At 35.6% G+C, this 25,942-nt stretch overlaps 1 protein-coding gene across 1 annotated transcript in view; it reads right to left on the bottom strand.

Annotated features, from left to right (window-relative positions):
- The window catches only part of LOC148092287 (histone deacetylase 9-like), a 223,303-nt gene that overhangs the window by 49,962 nt on the left and 147,399 nt on the right, over positions 1-25,942 (bottom strand). Inside the window, exon 11 of the mRNA XM_087821192.1 lies at positions 9,587-9,720. Within this exon, the coding sequence (XP_087677318.1) occupies positions 9,587-9,720 (134 nt within the window). The remainder of the gene's footprint in view (positions 1-9,586; positions 9,721-25,942) is intronic.

The following is a 25,942-nucleotide window of genomic DNA, read 5'->3' as shown; positions in this document are numbered from 1 at the left end:
TTTGCATGTTTTAAAACTGTTTTTCCTTAATTTTTTGTTTAGTAAAAAGATTTGTATTATACTTTTTTCCAAATGTTGACTTTTCTGCTAAGAAGAGCTGTTTCACATCATGTAGCAGTGGTGTGCTGGTAAATGTTTAACAGCTGGCTGTTTAAAAAATAGCTGTAATTTGTAGTATTTGCTGATTTCTGTGGTGTAAATATTCCCACCATGGCCTATTTCAAGCTACCAATGTGATGTCACTAAACTCAGATCTGAGTACTGATATACTGAATTAGCTCTCACAAGCTATTAAGAGCCAGGTCCAGCTTATCACTGATAAAGTATACCTTTGTTCATTGATAATCTGAGGAAAACTATTGCTAAGGATTATTTCCTTAATGGTTTTTTATTTTCTTGTATGAGATTCTGCTGACTCCAAAAATCGTACTCTATTTGGTTATTATAGTACCCCAAAGCATGGGAATCATTTGTTCAATGCTTCTATATTTTCCACAGAAATTCTAATTTCTTACGATATTCAGTTCCACTGATCCAGCCTCATTATTTACTTTTATTACACTTAGAGAGGCCTCTCTTCTGCCAAAAACAAAACAAACAAATCCAAAACGGAGCCATCCACTATTTCAAGAAGTCTTAGTGTCTTTATGCATTTCCACTACAAGAGAGAAATCCTTTCCTTGTCCTTTAGCTTGTCAAAATCACATTTTTATTCAAGACCAAAGTTAAATGTTACTTCCTCTATTAAAATATTCCTCCATACAAATGTAGCTAAAAACAAAGGGTCATACATTCCTAAATTAATTTGTTAATATTTCTTTTCACTTGTTTTAGAACATTTGGGCACAAAATAGATGCCCAATGAAGACTACTGAATGAATGTATAGATAAATGAATGATGTAACATGTTTGTTCCATCACTGAAAAGAAACGTTTGCTTTCTTTTGTTGGTAACCAGAGCACTTATGAAGGGTCTAGTTTCCCAGCCACGTTCCTTTTAACACCTTCTGAAAAGCCGAAAGACAAACAGTACAGAATATCTGCATAATGAAGGTTTAATTATCCAGATAATTTCTACTTCATTTAGCATTTGCTAAAACACATAAACAAACAAAAAATCCAGTTACTTTAACTCTGCTTCTCATAACCCTTATTGAATATAAGAAATACAACATCATAGGCCATATCTACAATGGAAAGTATCTTCAAATAATATTTTCCAAATATTTTTAATGTCTTTAAGTTATCCATATATTCTCTTTCAGAGTGTGGATAGGTTTCAAAGTCTAAGAGAAGATCATGGAAAAACATTATTTTGGATTATCACACATTCTCTCTGTATTGAGCTCCCCTTCCTCTACTCATGAATTACAAGCTCCAAAAGAGAAGCTTGTAAGCTTTCCCAGATTCACACCAATTCCCCAATGGAGTCAGCCATACATAATCTAAAGGATGAAAAAGATGGCAAGACTGCTTCCCCATTCAAGATCTAATGAAAACAAACCCCTGATGAGCAACTTGGACAACAACATCTTAAGAGTTCACCTCGAGGGTGGTTGTCAAAACTTACTAGAGTCAATTCAAGAGACTTTTTCAGCAGCTTTAGAGCAAAAAGTCATATTGGAAAGATTATCAGCATACACAATCACTAAGTTCAGCCACTGTTGCTGAAATCCAAGTCAAATGAAAGCAGCTGAGCCTACTCAACAGGAGACAGCAGTTATTACAAAGAAAAGGAGAGAGGGAGGGGGAGGGAGACACAGAGAGAAGGAGGGGGAAGAAGGAAGAGAGGAAGGGAGGGAGGGAGGAAAGATCTAGAAGTCAAACCTTATAAAGAATGGGGGAGATCAAGACAAAATACGTTATATACTCAAATATGTGCTGAACCTTCAGTACTAGAGGCTGTAGCATCATCTCAACAGCTTCCATCTATGACAATTTGTATTCTTTCTCCAACAAGCTTAAAACTGTCATTTATTCTATTTTGACAGGTGGTCTTTTAATGGCAATGTTCTCAACTCACTACCCAAGGCTCTTACCTAGGATATGTCCTGTTCTTTTACCTGCCTCAAGTTCCTCAATGTTTTCTTTTCAAATTCCATAGGAATGCCAACTGCTTAAGCTTTTCTCACCTCTTGAAAAAAGTTTTTTCAGAGGAAGCAACCCAGGGTGTTGCTAATTGGCTTTGCAGAACAGTAGGCAAATTTGGCCTTAAAGCAACTGTGACATTGTTTGCCAGCCAGCACAAATGCAGATTACCAAATCAGTTTCTCTGAGAATCCTACAGATGTTTCTATAACTAACTCTGAAAAAGATGGGACTATTCACATGAGTATCTCTGAAGCCATTCCAAGCAACCTAACGAGTCTCCTCATTTCGGTAGTCATTTCAATTTATTGCAAACTCCAAGCTGTTGTTTCTAAGTGCTTCACTGAAGAAGTTCAAAAATATTCATCATACACTGATTGGACTAATAAATCTAAGTTCTGAACTTTGCCAAGAAAAAGAAAAAAAATGGACTTCTGGTATGTCTTCAAAATCAGTTGCCTCTTGGAATTTCCTGTACCATGCTCAAATTAATTTTAATCCAACAGTATATTATTTTGACTGACCTTGTGCATATTTCTTCAAAGAATAGTTAAAAGATGTTTTGCTACCCAGATCACTTTTACGATAAAAATATTTGAAAATAAGAAATGCCTATTTTGGGTGTAATACTCAGATAACTTAATTTTTAAAAAATAAAGTGTGCTGGCACCCATCTATGTATCTACACTGAGATGCAGAACCAAGAGTTCCTGCTGATTTTACAATTCCTTTGGGTTATGTAATTCATATTATTCTGCTGATAATAAGGCATATGAAGCAGCATTTTGCTGTATTGACATGGTCTGGCCAAGAACAACAAGGAAAAGAAATAGCATTAAAAAAACTGGCAAAATGTTTATGAATTCTAATCCTCTGCACATGAATAAATACATCTGACAAAGTGCAGAGTCCCTCACAAAGGCCCTTCTTGACCTTCCTAATTTGAGTTCAATTGCATGTTCAGTGTTGAGAAGCCAAAGTAGGTTCTGCCAATGTTTTAAGCTCAACCTTTACTACATTTTGTTATTTGTGAAAGTGAAATCCCAGATAATAAGTTATAATTGCCCTATTAATCACTTGAAAAGGGAGTTTGAAGGAAAATTACGATTTGAAATTGCACAATTGGTAACTGAAAGGTGTCCTTTTTTATTTTCTTACCTAGAGCTTACCACGTAAAACTACTGTAAAAACTACATGCATGCACTTTTTTTTTTTTTTAAATGGTGAGTTACATGCAATATGCCTTATTACTTTTTTTAAAAGAATGAAATTTAAAACTTCAATGTAGTCATGGCTGTTAGTCATGATGACCTTTGAACTAGAAAAAAATACAGAAAACCAGGCATTGGATTATAAATTATACTGTCAATGAAAGTGAGAAGTACTCTTTGTTCCTTAAGTTGTTCCAAATATTACATTTTCATTTCCTTTTTTCAAATGAATTATAATGTACAACACACATGTATTTTTCTTTCATTTTTCATTTTTAAAAATCCTTATATTTCTCTTAGTTTTGCTACTCTGTACACCGATAGACTTGACACACCAAAATTTACCTCTGAAAGTTCAATATACCAAATCTATCTGTTATTCTTAAAGTATCTTGTGGTAAATGTATAGTCTTATCTATATTCCTAAGAAATCTCAATGGAAAAAAAATACAGAAAGACAGATTCTCTAAACCTCTCTTTCTTTAGTTCATGATGAAGGAATTTTCAACTGTGCTTATGTAATTGAAGATAGCCAATGAAAAGGGACAAGATGGTATTTTCAGGGTATTATAATAACTAAATCAAATTTACTATAAGACATGTAGGTAAAGTTGATTAAATAGTCAATATAGCCAATATTCACTTCAGTTACCACTTACTGGAATTTTTAGCACCTATACACTCCCATGGCCATGTTTTGTTTTTTGTTTTTTAAAATTGGCCTCTATCTCAAGCCTGGTCTTTCTAAAAATGTAGAGAAAAGGCATAGGTTTCAAACTTTCAATTAGGTAATACCTTTCTAATGTTACTAACTGTCCTATGTAAACAGTCTACTTGATCTGTAGGATTAGGTCATATAATAAAATGACCACAGAGATCCCAGTCAAAAGAGCATACAGGGAAAGGAAGATCCAAAGCACATCCAATTTGCTTTTTAGTAAACTCAGGTAAATTAAGGCCCCCACATGACTCCATACAACTGCCTTGAATGTGTTCTTCAACACAGTCATTTCTATAAGAAAGGGACTACAGGAAAAATTGCTCCATCCTCACTGGAAATATTCCCTTGGAAGAATAGAGCAGGCAAGGTGCAGAGACTACAAGAGCACTGTGTTCCAAGAGAGTCAGTGAAATCCATAATTTCCTTTCACGTAGTTGGAAAAGTAGTTGGCTTTTGCAAGTGGGTAACATTTCCTTCTGGGAAGTTCTATCATCCATGGAGCCATAATCTACAACCTACCATTAGGTTTTCTGCACATCTGGCATAAGCCTTTTTAATGCAAATATTAAAACCAGTTGGTGCTCTTAAAATGTTTCTATATTTAAAATCAAATAAGTAATCTGAGAATATAGGTGAATATGTAAAATATATTATCTGGTAGGCAAATAGAACAGCCCAACTTTAACTGATAAGTAGAAGTAGCATTTATTTTTTGCACTCCTCAAATGGCACCAAAAAACAACAAACTTGACATTCTGTTTGACAGTATTTGTTTATAAGAATCTTAGAAAGACTCTAATATTTAGAAAATCTTAGCTTGAATTATGCATGATCTGAAAAAGCAGTTTACTAATAACAATGCTAATCATCAGATACTCACATCTTTTGGATTATTGAGCTGCCTAAAAGGACACACAGAGTATACACAGTAGTACTCAAGTTTTCTCTCTCATGTTTTCCTTCAAATAAAAAATGTACATATTTATTTCACTGAATATGGCAAAATAATTATGTTGAAAAACTATAAGGTAATAATGACAATAAAATGTATATGTTCAGTGTGCAGAAGATACTGTTCTCCTTTTATAAATAGTTTAGGCACAAGCATGAGCTACTGTTAAAAAACATTATGAATCATAGATTTTAAAAATAATTTTATATATGTTTATTTCATTAAAAGTCATATTTCAAGTTCATGAAAAAGGTAAAATATATAAAACAGTCATAAGATCTCTACACATTCACTATAAAAAATGAATTGATAACATTAATGAATATAAACAAACTTTGAAATATTTGTGGAATTGCACTTAATTGGTCCAAAAAGCTTGTCATGATCTAGACGTGAACCTCATGATACTGATGTGATGTCCGCAGAGCAGTCATAAAAAATTATGTATGTGATGTGAAAGAAAAAAAGAATGACCTTTGGCAATGTAGATTCAAGTTCAAATCTTAGATCTAATGCATTTGGGCCGCATGACTGTGAATGACTTTCTTAAACCTCTTTGACTCATTATCAACATCTGAATGACGGAAATAATATCTTTTAGCCTAGAGAATTCATAAATGATGACAGAAAAAAAGAGTTTATCTATATTTTTAAGATTCCAGACCAAGATGGTGACATAGGAGGCTCCTGAATTTTCCTCTTTCCACAGCAACACATAAAGCAATTCTGAGAGATTCCTGAACCTAGCTGAGTGACTCCTACACACTGAGTGAATGAGAAAATATCCACATCAAAAGGGTAGGAAAGGCTGAGACACACTTTTGCCATAAGCCCATCCTTGGCTCAGCACATACAATTGGAAGGGAACCACAAACTTCCAGTTCTGCTCTGAGGAGTGAAGGGCTTGGACCATACATCTAGCACCATATCTTTTAAGTTTCCCACCCAAGAATGGTCTCTCAAAACACCTAGCTATGAAAGCTTATGTTCATGAGTCCCACAGGACTTTAGCAAACAAAGAAACAGTTCTTAATAGGTGTGTGAGCACTTGCTTGGGCCATTCCCCCAGGGCTCAGTCAGAGGGAGCAGGCAAAAAAGTCCATCTCCCAGTCTTTCCTGGAAGGGGAGGTACATACTTTACAAGCTGCTGCCTGAGGAGTCTGGCTTTTAATTACCATGCATAAAGGTGCTCACTGAGATTTCCCCCCCCCCCCGAGCCTAAAAGAGCTGGTGGGCATTTCTCCCGCCTTCTTTTTCTGATTTACTTCAACAATTAAAACCAACTAGCCAATATCTACCTGGAAGGAACTTTTTCTTATATCTAGCTCCTCAACTTTTATGGCTGTTACCCAAAGGATGGGCCCTCAAATCACCTAGCCCTGATAGCCAACACAGCACGTATTCATGAGTCCCATAAGATTATAGTAAACAAAGAAGTTTTTAAACCAGCACAGGAACACTCCCCATCCCCCATGGGCTATACACCCAGGCTTAGTGCAGAAGGAACAGGGAAAATGCCCATCTCACAGTTTCTTTATGGGGGGTGTCCAGCTTTTAGTCAGCCTACACCTAGGGGCTGACTGTAATCCTTGCCTTAGGGACACTGACAGGTCTTGGCACACACTTAAGTACTGGGAGCCACTAACAACAGAGACTGTAGCTTGGACAATCACAAAGGTTTGAATGGTAAACAGGAGCTTGCATTGGGTTGATTGGTGAAGTTCATCTTCTACATGAAACCAATCTGTCAAGACTGGTAGAGGTGGTTGTTTTAGCCAATGTGCACAAACCAGCAGAGTCAAGAAAAATGAAAAATAAAGAACAAAACAAAAAAACCAGGGGAATGTATTTCAAGCAAAAGAAGACAAATCCTCAGAAATTAGTGAAATTAATCTTAATGAAATGAAGTGATTTACCCAAGGGTATTCAATTACCGGCCATAAAGATTATCACTGAGGACAGGAGAACAATGCATAAACAGAGAATTTAACCCAAGAGATAGAAAATATTAAAAGGTAGAAAAGAGAAATCATAGAGCTGATGAATACAATAACTCAACTGAAAAATTCAATAGAGGAGTTCAACAGTAAACTAGATCAAGTGGAAGAAAACACCAGTGTACTCTAAGACTGGGCAATTAAACTCATCAAATCAGAGTAACAAAAAGAAAAAAAATATATGAAAAACAGCAATGATAGCTTAAAGGACTTAAAGGACAACACCCAACAGACCAACTAATATTATAGGGGTCCCAGAATGAGAATAGAGAAGGAAGGGCTTGAAAGCATATTGGAAGAAATAATGGTAGAAAACTATCCTAATTTTAGAAAAGAAACAGACATCCAAATCCAGGAAACCCCAAAACTATCAATTAAGACGGACCTAGAGAGAGTCATATCAAGGCACGTTATAATTAAACTGTCAAAAGTTAAAGAGAGGATCTTTAAAATGGTGAAAGAAAAGCCACTTGTTACATATAAGAGTAAGTCATTAAGTTTACGAGTGAATTTTTTCAGCAGAAACTGCATATCAGTAAGAAGTGGGGTGATATTTTTAAAGTACAGTGGGGAAAAACTGTCAACCAAGAGTACTCTACCCAGTAAAGTTGTCCTTAAGAATAGATTTGTAGACAAAAGATGAAGAATTCATCACCACTAGTTTAGCCTTAAAAGAAATGCTAAAGGGAGTTCTTCAAGCTGAAAGGAAAGGATGGTAACTAGTAATATGAAAACTTATAAAAATATAAAACTCACTGGTAAAGGTAAACATATAATTAAATTCAGAATATTATAATATTGTAATTGTGGCAGATAAATAACTCTAGTGTAAAGCTTGAAAGACAAAAGTATTAAAATAACTAAAACTACAATAATGGGTACACAGTATAAAAAAGATTTAATTTGTGACTTTAAAAACATAAATTGAGGGAGGGTAGTGTAAAAATGTAGAGTTTTTGAATGCATTAGATGTTAAGATGTTACCAACTTAAAATGTACTATTATAACTATTAAATGTTTTATGTGAGCATCATAGTAACCACAAAGAAAAAAAATGATAGTAGATAAGCAAAAGGTAAAAGAAGGGAATCAAACATACTACTATGGAAAATCATCAATTTACCAAGAGAGATAGTAAGAAACTACAAAACAGCCAGAAAACAGCAAGATAGCAATAGTAAGCCCATATATATCAATAACTACTTTAAATGTAAATGGGCTAAATTCTCCAATCAAAAGACACAGAGTGGCTGAATGGATAAAACAAATAAGACCTAACTATATGCTGCCTACAAGAAAATCACTTCAGTTTTAAGGACACACAGACTAAATGTGAATGGATGGAAAAGATATTCCATGCCAATGGAAAGCAGAGTTAGATATATCAGTAAAAAAAAGAACTTTAAGCCGCCCAGCCGGGCGTGGCTCAGTGGTTGAGCGTCGACCTGGGATCCAGGCAATCGGGATTCGATTCCCAGTCAGGGCACATGCCCAGGTTGCAGGCTTGATCAGTGACACTCTCATCATTGATGTTTCTATATCTCTCTCTCTCCCTCTCCTTTCCTCTCTCTGAAATCAATAAAGATATATATATATATATTTAAAAAAAAAAAAAAAAGAACTTTAAGCCAAAAACTATAGAGACAAAAAAGTTATTATATGATGATAAAGTGGTCAACTAATCAAGAGAATGTAACAACTATAAATATGTGTCCAACATAGGAACAACCTAAATTTATAAAGCAAATATTAATACATCTAAAGGGAGAAATAGAAAAATTACAATGATAGTAGGGGACTTTAATACCCCACTTTCAACAGTTAATAGATCATCTAGCAGTAGAAGGTTCTTCAAAAAATTAAAAATAGAACAACCATATGACCCAGCAATCCCACTTCTGGGTAATATCGAAAGGAAACAAAATCACTATCCTGAAGAACTATCTGTACTACCATGTTTATTGCAGCATTATTCACATAGCCAAGGTATGGAAACAACAGAACTATCCATTAACAGATGAATAGATAAAGAAAATGTGATATATCTATATACAAATATGCAGACATGTAGATATATAGATATATGAATATTATTCAGCCTTAAAAAAAGAAGGAAATCTTGTCATTTGCAACAACATGGATGAAATCTTGTGATTTGCAACATCTTGGAGGGCATTATGCTAAGTGAAATAGGCCAGACAGAGAAAGAAAAAATACTGCATGGTGTCACTTGTATGAAACCAGAATAAAATAAAAAAAGAAAGAAAGGAATAGTCAAACTCACAGAAACAAAGAGGAGAGTGATGGTCACCAGGGGCGGGGTACAGGGGTAGGGAGAGGGGTATGGTGGTGGTGGTATTAGGTGAAGATACGGAGAGGTTGGTAAAAAGGTTTTAAACTTTTAGTTATAAGATGAATAAGGTTTGCAGATCTGATGTATAACAGATACATCTACAGTTGACAATACTGTATTGTAAAATTGAAATTTGTTAAGAAAGTAGAACTTAAGTGTTCTTACCAAAAAAAACACAAAAAGGAACTATATGAGGTAATAAACATGTTAAATTAATGGTGGATATCATTTCACAATGTGTGGTTTGTTTGTTTGTTGGTTTACCTCATTTCCTAGAAGGGCATTTACACAGGCTTCTGAGGCATCGCAGATGGCTGTGAGATCATGTCCTCCTTCTAGAGCCAGGACCACGTGTCCATCAGCCAGTGTCATCAATTGCTTCGTCAAATGGCCAAAGCCTACCATAATACAAACAAACAGTTCAAAGTATTAAATCAAAAAAGAATGTCTACTAGAATCTAATATTAATTGAGCACTTATTCTGTACATGTCCTTTCTCAGCACTTACCATGTGCTAACTCATTTAATGCTCTCAAAAACTCCCTAACTTAGGTCCTATTGTTAGAGGGAACCAAAACTCAAGGTCCTAACAGCTAAGAAGTATCACAACCAAGATTTGCAATGGTCTACCTGGCACTCACCATGGCACAGTACATTTACAACACATTCTGTATGTGTCTGGATAGAAAAATTAGTATATGGCCGATGTTATAAACTAAATAACGTAATGCCATTTGCTTGACATTTGTTTCTTGTCTCCATCATCTGCCTGTATCTTTATTATAAAGGAAGTTTTCTATGTACCACCTCAAATTACTATCGCATTAGGTTTTTATAGACATTCTTTTATTATGAAATACTCAATAAGTGCAAAAAATTAACATCTATATATTATAAAGTACAATATGACAAGCATGTCTTTACTCACCTTCTAAGTTAAGGAAAATATTGTTAGCAATAATATTGTGTGCCTCTCTCTAATAACATCCGGAGTTTGTGTTTACCATTTCCTTGCTTTCCTTTCTTTCATCTGCTTATTTCTGAACTTTATAAAAATGGTTTCATACTTTTTCAACTTGCTTTTTTGACACATTTTGTTAGCTTATCTCTATGGATATATAAAGAGACAATTCTTTGCTATCTAGTTGGCCATTTTATGAGATAGAAGAATTTATTTAGCCACTCTCCTGTTCACAGGCATTTACGTTTTCTGTTATTACAAACCCCAGTGTTTTGTTATACAAAGAATACCTCCACACACATTCTTACACAAGTCTTTTTTGCACATGCGCAAAAGTGGAGTCAAATTGTAGTGGCTTAAAATCTGACAAATAATACCAGATTATAGATTGAAAGGCTATTTTTTATTGCAAATGTGTGCCCCAAAACTTGATTATAAACACTTATGGTAAAGAAATTCAGTTTTTCCCCCTTTCTATTTCCTTTGAAATCCTATCGATGGCCATGGCTCAGATGAATTTGCTGTTTTAATCAGTAGCGCTTCCTTTCCCCCACTCATCCTTTTCCAGAGATCTGGCCCCCTGACATTCCTTCTTTATTCTGGTCTCCAACTAAAACCCTTCGCTTCCAGGCCCAAGGCTCTGACTCCCTTTCCAGTATGCAGTCATCTACAACATTCAAGCTCTAGCCAACACAGCTAGTGTTTGCTCGCCTTCATCTTTTTGGAAGTCATTCATAAACTCAGGAGTAGTCAAAACTACTCAATTTCTATGTAGGAGTATTTCAGGATATGTAGTCTTTTATATTGCCAAATGCAAATGTTTCTCATTCAACTTTAAAAAGTTAACATTTCATCCAACCTGCCCAATTTCAGGGGCAATTGCAAAAAAAATGGAAAAAAATGTTTTTAGATGAAAATAAATAAAACCATGTCTTCAATCTGACATTTTATTTTTAAATATGCTTTAAGAACTTGCAGAGAATAAACATTTAATTTTCAAATCAATTATATTTTTAAATAATAGGTTTTATTTTTTTAGAGCCGTTTTGGGTTTACAGAAAAAGGAGTAAGTACAGAGAATTCCCATACACTATCCCACCCCCTCAATGTCATTTCCCCTGTTATTAACATTTTGCATTAGTGTGATAAATTTCTTTTTTTAAAAAAAAAATATATATAATATATATTGATTTCAGAGAGAGAAAGGGAGAGGGAGAGGGAGATAGAAACACCACTGAGAGAGAGTCAGTGATCAGCTGCCTCCAGTACACCCCTTGCTGGCGATCGAGCCCGCAACCAGGGCATGTGCCCTGACCCGGAATCAAACAGCAATCTCCTGGATCATGGGTTGATGCTCAACCGCTGAGCCATGCTGGCCAGGCAGTGTGGTACATTTCTTAAAACTGATGAGCCAATATTGATATATTATTGTTAACAAAAGTCTACAGTTAGGATTCACTCTTTGTGTTGTATGGTTATATTGGATTTGACAAATGCATAATGTCATGTATTCATCATTACATTATCATACAGAATAGTTTCGCTGTCCTAAAAAATCCTCTGTGCTCCACTTATTCATCCCTCCTCTCCACCCACCAACACCTGCAAGCCAATGATCTTTTTTGTCTCTAGAGTTCTTTCATTGTAGACAATGTTTACATTAATTCAAATTTTTAACTTCTTGCATTATCTAAAGTAAAAAAATTATCTTATTTTTCCTTTTTTATATAACTTACAATATTTAGAATACTTCTATATCTATGAAAACTTGAAAGAATAACCTTACATATGGAAGTGCATGTTCTACATCCCGCACATGTACCTGGGCTGTTTTCAAGCCCGACCTCTGTTCCTCTCTTAAGTCTCAAGGTCTTTGGTTTGAAAAGTAAGAAAATTCTCAGAATAGAGCTGGGAGAACTAAATGAAAGTCTATAAAACTGTCAAACAATGAGAACTCCCCCCAAACCAAACTAAGTTGCTTCCATTTTGGAACAATTCAATAATATTGTTTTAAGCCTTGGAATGCATACACCTATCCATCCAATAAGCGAGAACTGTCCAGAATTTCAGTTCTAGTTTGGCACTTGAGGCTAGCCATGGACAAGATAAAGTCATTTCCCCACTACCTTGAAACACCTCAATGTGTTGATTCTTTCCACTCAGCTATTACTGTGAGGGAAGTCAAAATAGTCACTTTATAGTTATTCTATGTTTCTAAATAGTTGGCAAAAATTATTCTAAAAGTTATGCAAAATGAGGTAAAAACTGCTGTCAAGTATTGCAAATATTTCTCATTTCCTATGGACCTCATTTTGATACCAGCAAAAATCTTTTCCAAAAGCCACTTAGGAATGAGGCTGACCACACTAAACTTCACCTTCTTATCTGATTATTATAAAAAGAACAGTAAGCTTCTGGAAAATGTGTAATGCAACGTTCTGATTCCTAAAGCTTAAAAATGTTCTTGGCGCAAGTCAAGGTTAATAGTATATAGTAAGTAGTTCCACTCCAGAAGATATAAAAGCAAACAATACTCCTAATACTCATAGGCAAATATTTCTGCTAATTATATTGATAAATATTCCCGGCACCATTTCCTATAACCTAAACCAGGCTCGGTGATAACTTAAAAAGATACAATAATGAATCAAGCCAGTACACCGTATCTTTCTCTCTGAAGGGTCCTAGTAATTGAGAATTCAATTATCTAAAGTCATGACTGAGCAGAGAAAATCGCATGGATTTAAAGAAAAAAATGGAGAAACTCCCAAATCTTATTTAACTTCACTCTTTCCTCTGGGATTAGAAAAGTTCCCATAAAATGCCAAATTTAGATGGGACAGTAAAAAGTAGAAGGGAAGAATGGAGTGAAGCTAATCTTTGATCTCCATCCAAATTCCTCTTTCTTTTACCTACAGGGTTTATTTCCATTCACATGTTACCCATGTGATCGCTGGAACCAGACTGAGGCAGCTGCACTCTGAGTTATGCATGTACAAAACATTCAAGTGAACTAAAGAAACGGCAATTTCTACAAGGTTTGTGCCCTCTCTTCCTATCACAGTAGTCAAGATAATTTTTAGTAACCTGAGTTCTACTGTGTCTATTGCTGCAGTATGTACGTGTATGTATATATATGATTAGAAAAGCCAGGGGTGGCTACCAATTTCAAGGTATTTTTCAGAACATGTGAGATAAAAGTTTCAGTGGTGTGTGTATGTGTTTGTGTGTGCGTTTATTTGATTAGAGGTCATGTAACATTTAAAAAAATATATATATCTTTATTGATTTCAGAGAGAGGAAGGGCGGGAGGGAGAGAGAGAGAGAAACATCAATGATGAGAGTCATAGATCCGCTGCCTCCTGCACGCCCCCCACTAGGGATCGACCCTGCAACCCGGGCATGTGCCCTGACTGGGAATTGAACAGCAATTTCCTTGATCATAGGTCGATGCTCAACTGCTGAGCCATGCCCTGCCAGGCTCATATAACATTTTTAATGGGCATAATTGCAAGTTTCATTTAATAGTTTATACTTCTAGCTTCATAAAAGGCACAAAAGCTCATCCTACTTGTCACAACAAACTTAACCTGTGCAGTTGAAAAACTGTAGCAGAGACCATAGGTAGCAATGTTTCCCTCAAGAAAGTTGAAGCATCCTCAGTGTGAGGTGTGATGAAAAGGAAGTGCTCAAGTGAGAAAATATGTTTGTAAAAGTGATGTACCTTGGGCCCAAGTAATCACCAGGTATGGGAATGGAACTGGATTCTTGAGTCCAGATATACCTTTAGTTTCTGAATTTCTTTTGGGAGGGGGTACAGAGCTTAGGGAGGAGCCCAAATGCCTGGGGTAACAAGATGAGCAGGCTCAGGTTACCTCCTGGAATTGATACATATTCACTTAAAATTGGCCTCAGCAGTCATCCCTACTACCTGCATTGACTAGGACAGAATTCTCGAAGAGGTACTTTCTCAGTGAGATTCAGCATCTTAAGCTATGTTAAGGAAATCCAGAAGGAGGCATCAACAAAGTACTACCATAACTTCTATTGTTACTACAATAAAGAATCTTACCTGTAGCCTGGTCGTTTTAGAAAGCATTAACCTAGTTTAATTCAATCAACATTAAATCAAAGGAATGAGAAGAAAGCTATATTGTAACAAACCATTTCTTTTGATGACCAAACACAGCAGAACTGGTAACTACCAAGATTGAGACACCACTAAGAAAAAGAATTGGAAGAACATTTTCAGTTAAAAATCCTCTGTTCAGTTCCGTTGATTTACTAGAGGCAAGTTTAATATTTTTGTTAAAAAGTATATGAAATAAGTTGTAAATATGGTAGTAGTTTAATAGTTTCAACTTGAATTCCCGATGGTCTGTGAGAGCTTGTTTCTGCGTAAGAAGTCATACTGTGTCAGCATTTGTACTAGTTCAGAAAAACTGTTTGAAATGAAAGGCTGATCTTAGAAAGCTCAAAGAGTAACTTTAGATAGGTATTTAATAACTAAGACACAAAAGGATTCATTCTTCAAAACAGCACATCTCAAACACTTCCCTATAATGTTTCCCAAATTGTTCCCAGAGAAGAGTGGTAGTGAAAGGAAACAACCCTAACTAGCTTTATTTTAATTTCCATTTAAAAACAACTATTTTAAAAACCAAAAATAGCACATGTTCATTGTAGAAAATTTGGAAAGTAACAGAAAAAATAGTATAATATATAATAAATATATGTTGTTACATACTACATATTGTCTATTATTAATAAATAATAAAAATAGTAATACAATAATTGTATATATAAAATAATAAATCTGAAGTCCTACCAACTAGAAGTAGCCAATTCCACTTTTGTGGTATTTAGTGTTTATTTTTATGTATTTTAAAAATAAAACAAGGTCATATTGTAATTTTTTTAACTTATATGTACAAATATCAATATAGTGTGAAACATTTTTCATGCCCTCTACAATATCACTTTAAATGTATTAATATACCAACCAATTGTCTATTTTTAGGTATTTAAGTTGTAACTAGGTTTTCTGTTTTATATACTATATGATTGCAGATAACATTCTCTAGTATGGTTGAAGTGGCCACTACAAACTAGCACTTATCTGATTCCACTGTTACTATGTATTATTTCAGAATGGAAAGAGGCCCACTCTTTACAGTATTGCTAACTTTTTTAAAAAAACCAGAGTATGAGATAGAACATAAATAGTAAAGCACATATAGGCAAAATGGAAACAACGTACAGTAAAAATTTTATAAATTTAATTTTTTTTAGCACTCAAAAATGATATTTATTATTACCTTATTTTTTTTTACATTACAATGGGCTCTTACTCTAACTGACTGCTTTTTAAAAAAATTTGAATTTATTGGGGTGACATTGGCGAATAAAGTTATATAGGTTTCTGGTACAATTCTATAATACATCAACTGTATATTGTCCATCACCCCAAGTCAAGTCTCCTTCCATCACCACTTATCCCTCCCTTTACGCTAAACATTATTTTAAATAAAGATTAAACCTATTAAAAAAACACCTATGTGTGTTCAGCACTGCCTGTGGATAACTGAAACATTCTTATAGAAACTCAGAGAAATGAGACTCCAGAAAGTCTTTTTCTCTTATGAAATTGCAAATAGTGTACTTGAGCTCTCTACGGGGGCCAGAATGGAGAGAATTCTGCTGTAGGTCGGAGAGAAGTCCCTCTTCAACCTACAATTAATTACCGCTCCTACTCTGCAATTCTGTAATAGATCAGGTGCTAGAATCAGCAGCCAGCTTCCAAAGAAAGGTACCTGGGTCATGATTCATTTGATTAATAAAGAGTGACACCAAGTGACTGCTTATAAATATCCTAACTTTGCTTATGCCATTCTCCCATTCTCTACTGGTGTTTTCCACTAATATTTTCTGTGTCTGTTGAGGATAAGCTTTCAGTAATAAAAGCAAAAATGAGAGCAGCGAATCCCCACCCCTACATTGCCATGCAGCAGAGGCAGTGGAGTGAAAGTCAGCAGTAGAAAGCGTCTCTTTCGAAATACTGATGCCTAATGTCATTGATTTATACCATTTTTGAAACTTTCTGATATGGCTAAAAAGCCTCTAAAACAACTTATGCATTTTTTAACAGGTTAGTTTCATTTGGGCCTGAAACGTTTGCGAAGACATCCTTGCAGATTTCATATTGAAGGATCAAAGGAGTCACACATTTCTGTCCCATTTTAATTTGAAAGTTTATTTTGCACATCTACTGGTATATTTTCTATAGTTGCGTCCAGAAAGGATCACTGAAAAATGCAAGTACTGTGAGGTAGAACTACAAAAACTGTAGCCCTTTTCCTCTCGAAACCCCTCTGTCATTAAGTAACCAAGTTGTTCTTTAGAAAATGCAGTCAAACGCTAGTTGAGAGAGAAGTTCGGAGAGCATGTGGCTGTCTCATGTACTGTGAGGCTCTCTAGCAGGACTTCAAAGCAGAATCTGATTGTTGCAGATGGGGAGAATGCTTTGCACAGAAATACCTTTTTAAGACTCATGGTGCTGTAATTCATATGGGAGGCACTTGTGATTCATTCCTGATGATGTTGGGATCATTTAACTCACAAAACCATTGTCGCTACCATAAAATCCTTTCATCTGTAGCCAAAAAGGTTTATTTCATGCAAATGAAAATTTTTCATTAAAGTATCACCTTAATAATGGGCAAAGATATATATTTTCTGGTCATGTTTAAAATGTAAATTTATGAACATATTCTGAAGATTCATTTCATGTTATGATCTTTACTTATTTGATGTCCCAGGACTCTTTCCAAGTTCATCGAAGCCGGAAATCAATTTTAGAAGAAATATGGAGATTATTATCATTAAATCTTTCAGTTGGCTTATTCCGGGCAACCCTATAAATACTGCATATGTTTCAAAGAAGGCACTTTTAACCATGGTAAAGATCCTTTTACTGTTGTAGTCAGTAATACTACAGGAGTTAAGTTTACATTCTCAGCACCTTTTGAAAACAAATGAATAGTAGATTTGTATCCTTAAAAAGCCTGAGACAAGAGGATATTCCAATACATTATTTCTGGAAAATGAAAAAACATTTATCCTTAGGACTTTCCAAGGGTGAAATGGCAAGAAAGGTTGACTGGTATTTTGGCCATTCATCCATCTATCCATCATTCATCCATCCATCTACAAATCAGTAATTATTTACTAAATACCTACCATGTGCCACAGATTTACCTATAAATCTGATACTTTAAACAGATATGTGAATCTCAGTTTTTTCACTTGTAAATATAACTAAGGATTATTTAGTCTACCTCACAGAACTGAAATGAATATCTAATCATAAAAAGCTGACTCAAAAAAAAAAAAAAAAGATTGAACTGAACTGGGCACATAACAGGTACTTAGTTTTTATAATATTTTAATAAAAGATTTTAATCAGAGAATTTTAAATCTGTAAATAAGTTTCAATTTATATATTCCAACCTTTCCTTTTAAGAAAGAGGAAACTAAGACCCAGAATGTGAATTATCAAGGGAAACAGTTAACAACAGAACTGGAGCGAGAACCCAAAGCTCTCAGGGGGTGCATTTTCTACCAATCAGCCAACTCATAGATATTAATATTGCCCATATGTTCAGACATGATTTCCAGTTCAAAAGAAACTTTAGAAAGAGTTCCCAGACACCAAGTGGCTTTTACAAATCACTGCTCTAGTGTGTTAAGTGTAAACAAACCAGAAACATGTGAATTTAAATTTCCCTTAAAAAACACAAATATAAAACCAGTGAGAAAAAAGCAATCCCTAGAAAATGCTTTTGGATATTATAGAAGCATTACTTCCTAGCCTTCAATAAAATTGTTTTCACCAAACCCCAACTGCAATTTGGTTTGCCAATCACTACTTTTTTACTGCTGTTTTCAATAATGCATCAAACACATGGGATCTATTCTCTCATGGATGCCCATGCATTATTGGCCAAGTGGGATGGAGCAAGAGCAGGACAGATCCTGCTAAGCAACAATGATCCCATTACAGTAGTTTGCACTACTCAAATTCAACCAGTATTTAGTGGGCACATACGCTAATAATAGCTAGGGATGCACAAGGGTGTGTAAGATATGGTTCCAGCTTCCAACGACCTAAAATATAAGGGACATGCACACAGATGAATATAATTTAACATAAAGATAAGCGTTATAAAATAAACACATTTTATAAAGCTTTTATAAGGCTTAATAGGTGGCTGTTTACTTGATTCCATTCCCATTGGAGAGTATGGTGGGTAGAATTCCCAGAAGGACCCCAAATGACTCTTGCCCTTGTGCAATCCTCTCTCCTTTGAATGGGGGTGGAACCTATGCATATTATATACGTCTGTGACATAGCAAAGGGATTTCTCAGTGGAGTTTGAATAGAACAAAAGAGAGATTTGAGGCAGTGTTGGAAGGGAGATGATCCAATCACAGGAGCCCTCCAAAAGCAAGGAATGTTCTTTAGCTGTTCCTATAAAAAGAAATTAAAGATATTTGAAGCATGAGAAGAATTTGATGCACCACCGATGGTTTAAAAATGGAGGGGACTCATGTCAGAGGGAAGCTGGAGGCTTCTAGCCAGCAAGGAAAAGGGGATCTTAGTCCTAAAACTGCAAGATACAGAATTTTGGCAAGCAACGTGAATGAGCTCAGAAGAGTCTTCCTCAAAACCTCCAGATTAAGAATCCAGCCTGGCTGATACCTTTTTTTTTTTTTAACAGGCAAGGAATTACCTTTATTTTTTTTATCCTTATTGTTGAAAATATTACAGATGTCCCCTTTTCCCCCCATTGACCCCCTCCACCCTACCTCCGCCTCTCCTCCCCGCTAGGCCTTATCTGTGTCTGATATCTTGGTAACAGCCTCATGAGACCTGAAAGCAGAGAACCCAATTAAGTCTGCCGATACTTGTAGCCTATAGAATTACGCGGTGGTAAATGGACAGTATTTTACCTTACAAGTTTTCACACATCTCTGAATATACTATAGGTCTATCATAATTCCACTTCATGAGGTAAATTGAGATGTAAGGAATAACAATGGAAATTACAACAATTAACGACTCTAAAATATTTGCCAGGTCCTAGGCTTTATAGAGATGTTTCATTCAATCCTCATGCCAACTTCATGATGTCGCTACAGGGAATATCCAGCTTTCTACAGAGAAGCAAACCAAGAGAAGTTGAGTAACTTTTTCAAGGTCGCACAACTAGAAATTAGGAATGTAAGGACTCAACTCTGGCTGTCTGAATTTAGAGTTGGAGGTCTTAACTGCTCAACAGAATACCTGTTTAAAAATCCACACACATAAAGTATGTTTACCTTTCATTTAGAATGAGATGATGTAAGCAATGCATGTCACCATGTGCCCAAAGAGTTCACCCGTTCTCACTGTTCTCTGCCCATTTCCCCCACTAAGCGCCAAGTGCGGGTATGCTGAGGAATAAGGCAATGCCTCAACTAATAGTCTGTTGGATCAGGGGCAGGTGAGCTGCTGGATGAAAATAAGGTTATGATGAGTTGTCAGCTGTGATGAGATACTTTGAATAGAGTCAGTGCTGTGAGTTTCACTATTACCCTGAACCAAAGCCAAAATCTGTGGGTCATTTTGTTTAAAAGAACATGAGCGCTCCACTCCTGGATGACCTTGAGTTTATGTAGATTAGGTGACCTTTCTCAGGTAGAGATTTCCAGAACTGTGAACTCTTCTAAAGAACCAAGGGCTCCATCAAAGACATATATATATGTTCATTGGCCACATCAGGGTGGACCTTGCAAGGCTTTTCTAACTAATATACCTTGTGCTCAAGAACTTCTAGGAGGTCTTATGTGGCTGAAAGACTATACAAGTTAGAAGACTGTGGGCCTGGAGCTGGGCAAGCATGGTAGCAAAAATTCTAAGCTCACCAGCATAGAACAATGAGCTTAACACACCATTCACAAAACCACTTGTCCTTGGCATCTCACACTTTTCAGGATTAAATTCAAAGCCTTCAACACATGGTCTGTCCAGCCCCATCTTCTGACATGCCCACACACTCAGTCTTCCCTTGACTTAGACTCAACTATTTATACAGTTTGATGAGCCCTGCAATTAAATAGCATCCACAATTCTGAGCTTCTATGGATGGAATGTCCTGTGCACATCCAGCTGACTCCTATTAATCCTCTAAATTCAGTATAAGCAACATCCTCAACATCGCACCCCACCCCACCAAGTCCCGTGCAATGCAAAATTGATTTTAAGTGCCCCTTTCACATCTATTTCTCTCTCTCTCATCCTTACTTTGTCAGTTCACCCTGCCAGGCTATAAACTGCTAGCAGAGAGGTACCACATCTTGCCTGACTTTGTATAGCCACTGCCTAGTACAGTGCTGGGAATTTTCAATATGTTAATGAAATAACTGATGTGGACATAACAGAGAGACTTGAAGCTGACTTAATAGACCTGGCTGAATGTGTCATAAAAACTAGTTTCTGTGGATATTACTGAAGGGTAGGCTCTGTGCTAAACACTTTATAACTTATTTAATGTTCACACATACACACAGATGCAAAAGAGGCATTACCATTATTCTTATTTAGAGAAAACAAACACAGAAAGTTTAAGTACATTGTCCAAAATAAAACAGTAAAAGTATGATTTAAACCCTCTGACTCTGGAGTCCATACTCGTAAGCCACAATACTCAACTTTTTTTATTCAGGGCCCATAGTAATACTGGATAGCAAGTTTGGGAGAAAAGTAAAAAACAGCAAGGCCCTAAAAAAGTTATGCTCTTATGATATACCTACTATAGAATATATATTTTCCTTTTTTAAAGAAGGTTTTTAAAATGATTTTGTGGCCATTGTAAATAGAAAATCTTTTTCAAATACTGGAGAGGACCAGTATCTGGGGAAGAAATTCAGGTGCAAAGAAACATAAAGACCAAAGAGAAAAGCCAAGTCCTTCTCGTTACAGACTGTTTCTTACACAGTTCTAGAAAATTTATAAGACTTTCATTTTTTTTTACATAAAGTGAAACTAGAACACCTTGTCTTCAAGAGTACTCAACAAAACAATTGTGGCTGATCCATTCAAAAGATATTTGTTGATTTCAAGTGTACATTTATATGATACATCATCTGTATGTTGCACTGTGTGCCCACAATTCAAAGTCAAGTTATCTTATTAACCAATGTCACCCCAATAAATTTAATTTAAAAACTTAGTTTGTTGAGAAGCTACTATGTGACAGCGACTGTGATGGTCAATGACAATATCGTTTGGAGCAAAACAAAGACAGTTCCTACTCTTATATCACTTATAAACTAATGTTAGCGAAAGCTAACATCACCAGGCACCATTCTGTGTGTTCGAAATGCACTATGTCATTTCATCATCACACAACTGCCCAAGTGGGAGATTAAGTTATTAAGATATTGACTTGCCGAAGCCACACAGTCAGTGGCAAACCACAACAAGAAGTTGACTGACTCCAGGACTTGTCCTTGAATCCACTCATCTGTGCATAAATCTAAACTGAAGCGATAGTTTAACATATTAGTGTTATAGTCACAGCACCAATTGTCTGAATAGCCATCAAATATCAATGACTGTAACCTATTCTTCTTACTCAAGCTTTAACTTACCTTCATAAAAACCCCACGGACACTGATAATAGTTTGGTGAAGGCCAAGGGAGGTGAAGGGGGGAGGGGGAGGGGGAGGTAGGCAAAGGGGGGAAAAGGGGGATACCTGCAATAGTGTCAACATTAAAAATTTTTAATAAAAAATAATTTTCAGAAAAAGAAATACCCACTTTGATATTTTGGATATTGTCAGTGGAAGAAAATATATTAGCCCCCTCCCTGCAAAAACACACACCTCCTAGTTCCTCTTCAAACTAACTCTTGGGACTATATTGTCATTTCAGCTTCAGTATGGCATGAATTCACGACAGCACTCCACTTGCAGTGACCATTTTCAAAAATTTTTCCCCTAGCTTGTACTACTTGTCCTTGTGGTTAACTTCATGACTGTTTTTTAAAGAACTGATATTTCCAACTAATTACCTGACACACAGTACCCAGAGTTATTTGGTCTTTTCTTTAAAAACAAACAATAACCGCTCCCTCCCCCCCTCCCTACACACTGAATCTCAATGTATAAACTCCTCACAATGGATAGATGCCTGTAAACAAGACAGATGATAAAGTATCTTCAAAGTGCTAAGAAGAATCAGCCGAATTTTAAAGGTTTGTTGAATGGCAAAAAAAAAAAAAAAAAATTAGTCTTTTCTAAGGAAAATAAGGACATATGTCTCACTGCCAAAACATTACTTGGAATTTCATTTTCCAAATGACCTAGGTTTTTAATTTCAAGACAAAATACCTGATTTTAAGAGATAAGTATCTACCCTCTGGGAGAAACCAATGATTTCTTATTTTTCCCTGCCCATAAAAGGAGGTTCAGGAACCCTTGAAATTACAGGTTGCAAGTAACCATTTAATTTAGATTAAATTAGACAGCAATTGTATGTTAAATAAATACAAAATGGCTCTGAATGTATTTGTGAAAGATTAAGAATTCTGTAATAGTTGGCTTTTATTACACATTTGTTATTGCTGATTTTTAAAATAAATCACCATTTAATTGACATACTAAAAGAACATTTTGAAAAAGAAAGTATAGCATTTAGCAAAACCCCTGAAACTCTAACAAGCCCAATAGGGTAGGCTCTTTAAAAAGTATCCCATTCTCCTACATCATGGCAGAAATCTGCAGTGCAAACATGGCCAGGATCCTATAAATCTTTACAAATGCCATAATTCAACTTGCCAATATGGACCCAAAAAGGGTTTCATTTTAAATATTTATCGTCAAAGTGGTTTTGGTCTATTATATGCTATTCCCATCTGCCATAAAAATTGGAATGAATTGAAGGTAGATGAAAACAGGAACTCCTTCACATGTCCATCAAACACTTGAACATAGCTATCATTTTGGGGCAGGGGAGTTTTAAATATTCCAGAGCACATTTCATTGTGGTTTTTATCCTGCATTGTTTTTCCTGCTTTTCCAAGTTGAAGATGGGTGACATGAAAAACAAGTGTTTCCTTGATCATATGAGAGGTCCTGCATCTTAAGCACAGTTTCTTTGTGAATGAGGCCCAATATCTATCTTGTATCATATAAAATACTATAAAACCTTCATATGGCAAAGACCGTATTTTAAGGAGGGCGGTGGCATTTTAGGTCAAACACTTCCAGGCACTTAAGGGATCTGAAAGAAATACTGACTTAGTCCAACCCTTTTATTTGACCCATAGAGAAATAAAAACCTAGACTGTGGAATTGAAAGTTGAGAGAGTGAAGGAAGCAGAGGCCAGATTCAGGATGGGTAGATCAAAGGTAAAGAGGAGTAGCCACAATTTTGAGTCCAGCTGGGTATGTATCAGAATAAATGAAGACACATAACCTGCTGCTAATTCCAGAACATTAGAACTGAGAGGTCATGGGCATCTTTTAACAAGAGTCTGTAATGAGATTAGGCAACCAATTTTCAACTAAAGATGATCACACATGCACTTGCCTAGAAGTCAAGCTGAATCACACTTGGGATATGCAGCTGTGGAATCTATTGCTCCTCCCTCAGAGTGTCAGTTCAGATTTACCAAAAATAATTCAAATTTCAGAATCTGGATGTTAATGGACAGACCTATAGCTGGAAAAAAAAAAAAAGTGGGAATTTTATTAAGCTGCGACTATCAGCATTTTTCTTCCCAGTCAAAAGTGTCATGGCTTCAGAAAAAGAAAAAAAAAAAAGAGCAACTAGATGCCCCAAATTATCTAATTAATAATATATGAAAAAAGAAACTCTAAGTGATTATTAAAGGAATATAACCACTAAGTATTAAGAGTTGTGTAACTCAACTATTTTCAGCCTCAAATTCGTTAAAGAGAAATTATTTCTCTTAAGAGATACCCAGATGTTGTCTGCCAGCTGCTTAAATCCTCCCAGGACATTTGCTGATTATTACTTGAAGAATGTTAGTTTCTAGAAAAAAATGATCTAGTCTGTCTTGTGAAGCATCAGTGACATAACCAATGTGGCACAACTGACTCTTTATTTGAATAACATTGGACGGCATTAAATCAACAATTACAATGGATACTGTCAACTAAATTCTAGTTCAAGTTCTTTGACCTGCTGAATAAAGCCAATTCCTATCTCTAGGTTTTTATTTCTCTATGGGTCAAATAAAGGGGTTGGACTAAGTCAGTATTTCTTAAAGTGAGATTAACCTGTGTCTAATCAGAATCATCTGGGTGTTTATTAAATGCAGATTCCTAAGTCTCATTAACAACCGAGTTGGAATCCAAATCTCTGAGTGAGACCCAGACTCTACATTAAAATAAGCCCCTCACCTGAGGATTGAGAGATATCTGACTGAAAAATCTTAAAGGCTCCTTTCAGTTTTGTCATTTGTGTTGATCCTTTGATATCTTTTATAAGTTCATAGTAATCAACAATTTAAACTTACCAAAAAAACAAGCAAAACTGACCCAGTTTTATTTTTATCAATAAGACAGGCATTAAAATCAAAATAATAGAGTGCACTGTTACTCCAAGTTTGGGCTTCCATGAAACTGCAGAGAAGGCAGCATTTCAACCTGCCCTCTCACTGCTCTCCTGTGCTGGGATACATCCCAACCTGCCTTTCGAGTGCTCTTCTCTCTGGTCCTCATGAAATACACCGCTTCCTATAAGGCCTCTCACACAGTAAATTTATGTCAATGGGCTATCTTTGTCAGAAAGCTTTAGACATGGAGGCCTCATCTCAATATTTAAATGTTAATATTTGTAAAACTCATAAAAATGTGCCTGACTCATTGTAAGAAGAGTTACATAACTTGTGTTAATTCTGGAATAATAAACACCTTTTCCTCTACGAGGAAGATTTCTTAAGTGGAGCTATGTCTTAGTTTTCCCCAAATATAGGCTTAAAGGGCACTACTCACATTTAAGACAAAATCTTGTTAGCATCATGCTGGTTACTCTTATGATGAATTATAAAGAGTAAAATGCCAACATGAAGAAAATGTTCCACTAATGATAAGTAAATAGTATAAGTTATAACAATAGGGCAGCTCTTTGGAAACAATAATTTGCAAAATGATACACAAGTGCCCTTCTGACTTCATGTTTCTAAAGATAAAAAAATATTCCCTGAGCACATTGAATTTTCTTTATGATTAGGCCCCTAAATGTATCTTATTATTTATTTATTCAAGAATTAAGTATTTATTAAAGAAAGTTTTCTATGTGCCTTTTCATTACCTCCTACTTCAAAGTGTAATCATTGATTTGAGTAGGGGATCTGAGACATGTAATATGTTAAACAAACCAACCAACCAAAAAAGACACAGGGCTTATGTTCAACCAGCACAACGAGATGTGAGGGGCCATGCTTCTCAATGAAAAACAACTTTTCAGGACCTTGGGATTAAAACAAATTTTTATTAATAGGAGAACTCTGGTGAAAACCGAGATCATTGAACATATAAGGAAAAGTAGGTTCTTAGGATACTTCACCATCTCAATTGGTTGATTC

The sequence above is a fragment of the Miniopterus natalensis genome, chromosome 10 (assembly GCF_054644295.1).
Source record: "Miniopterus natalensis isolate mMinNat1 chromosome 10, mMinNat1.hap1, whole genome shotgun sequence".
NCBI classification, from domain to species: domain Eukaryota; kingdom Metazoa; phylum Chordata; class Mammalia; order Chiroptera; family Miniopteridae; genus Miniopterus; species Miniopterus natalensis.
The sequence above is the reverse complement of the archived record's forward strand: the minus strand, read 5'-3'. Positions and strand labels throughout refer to the sequence as shown.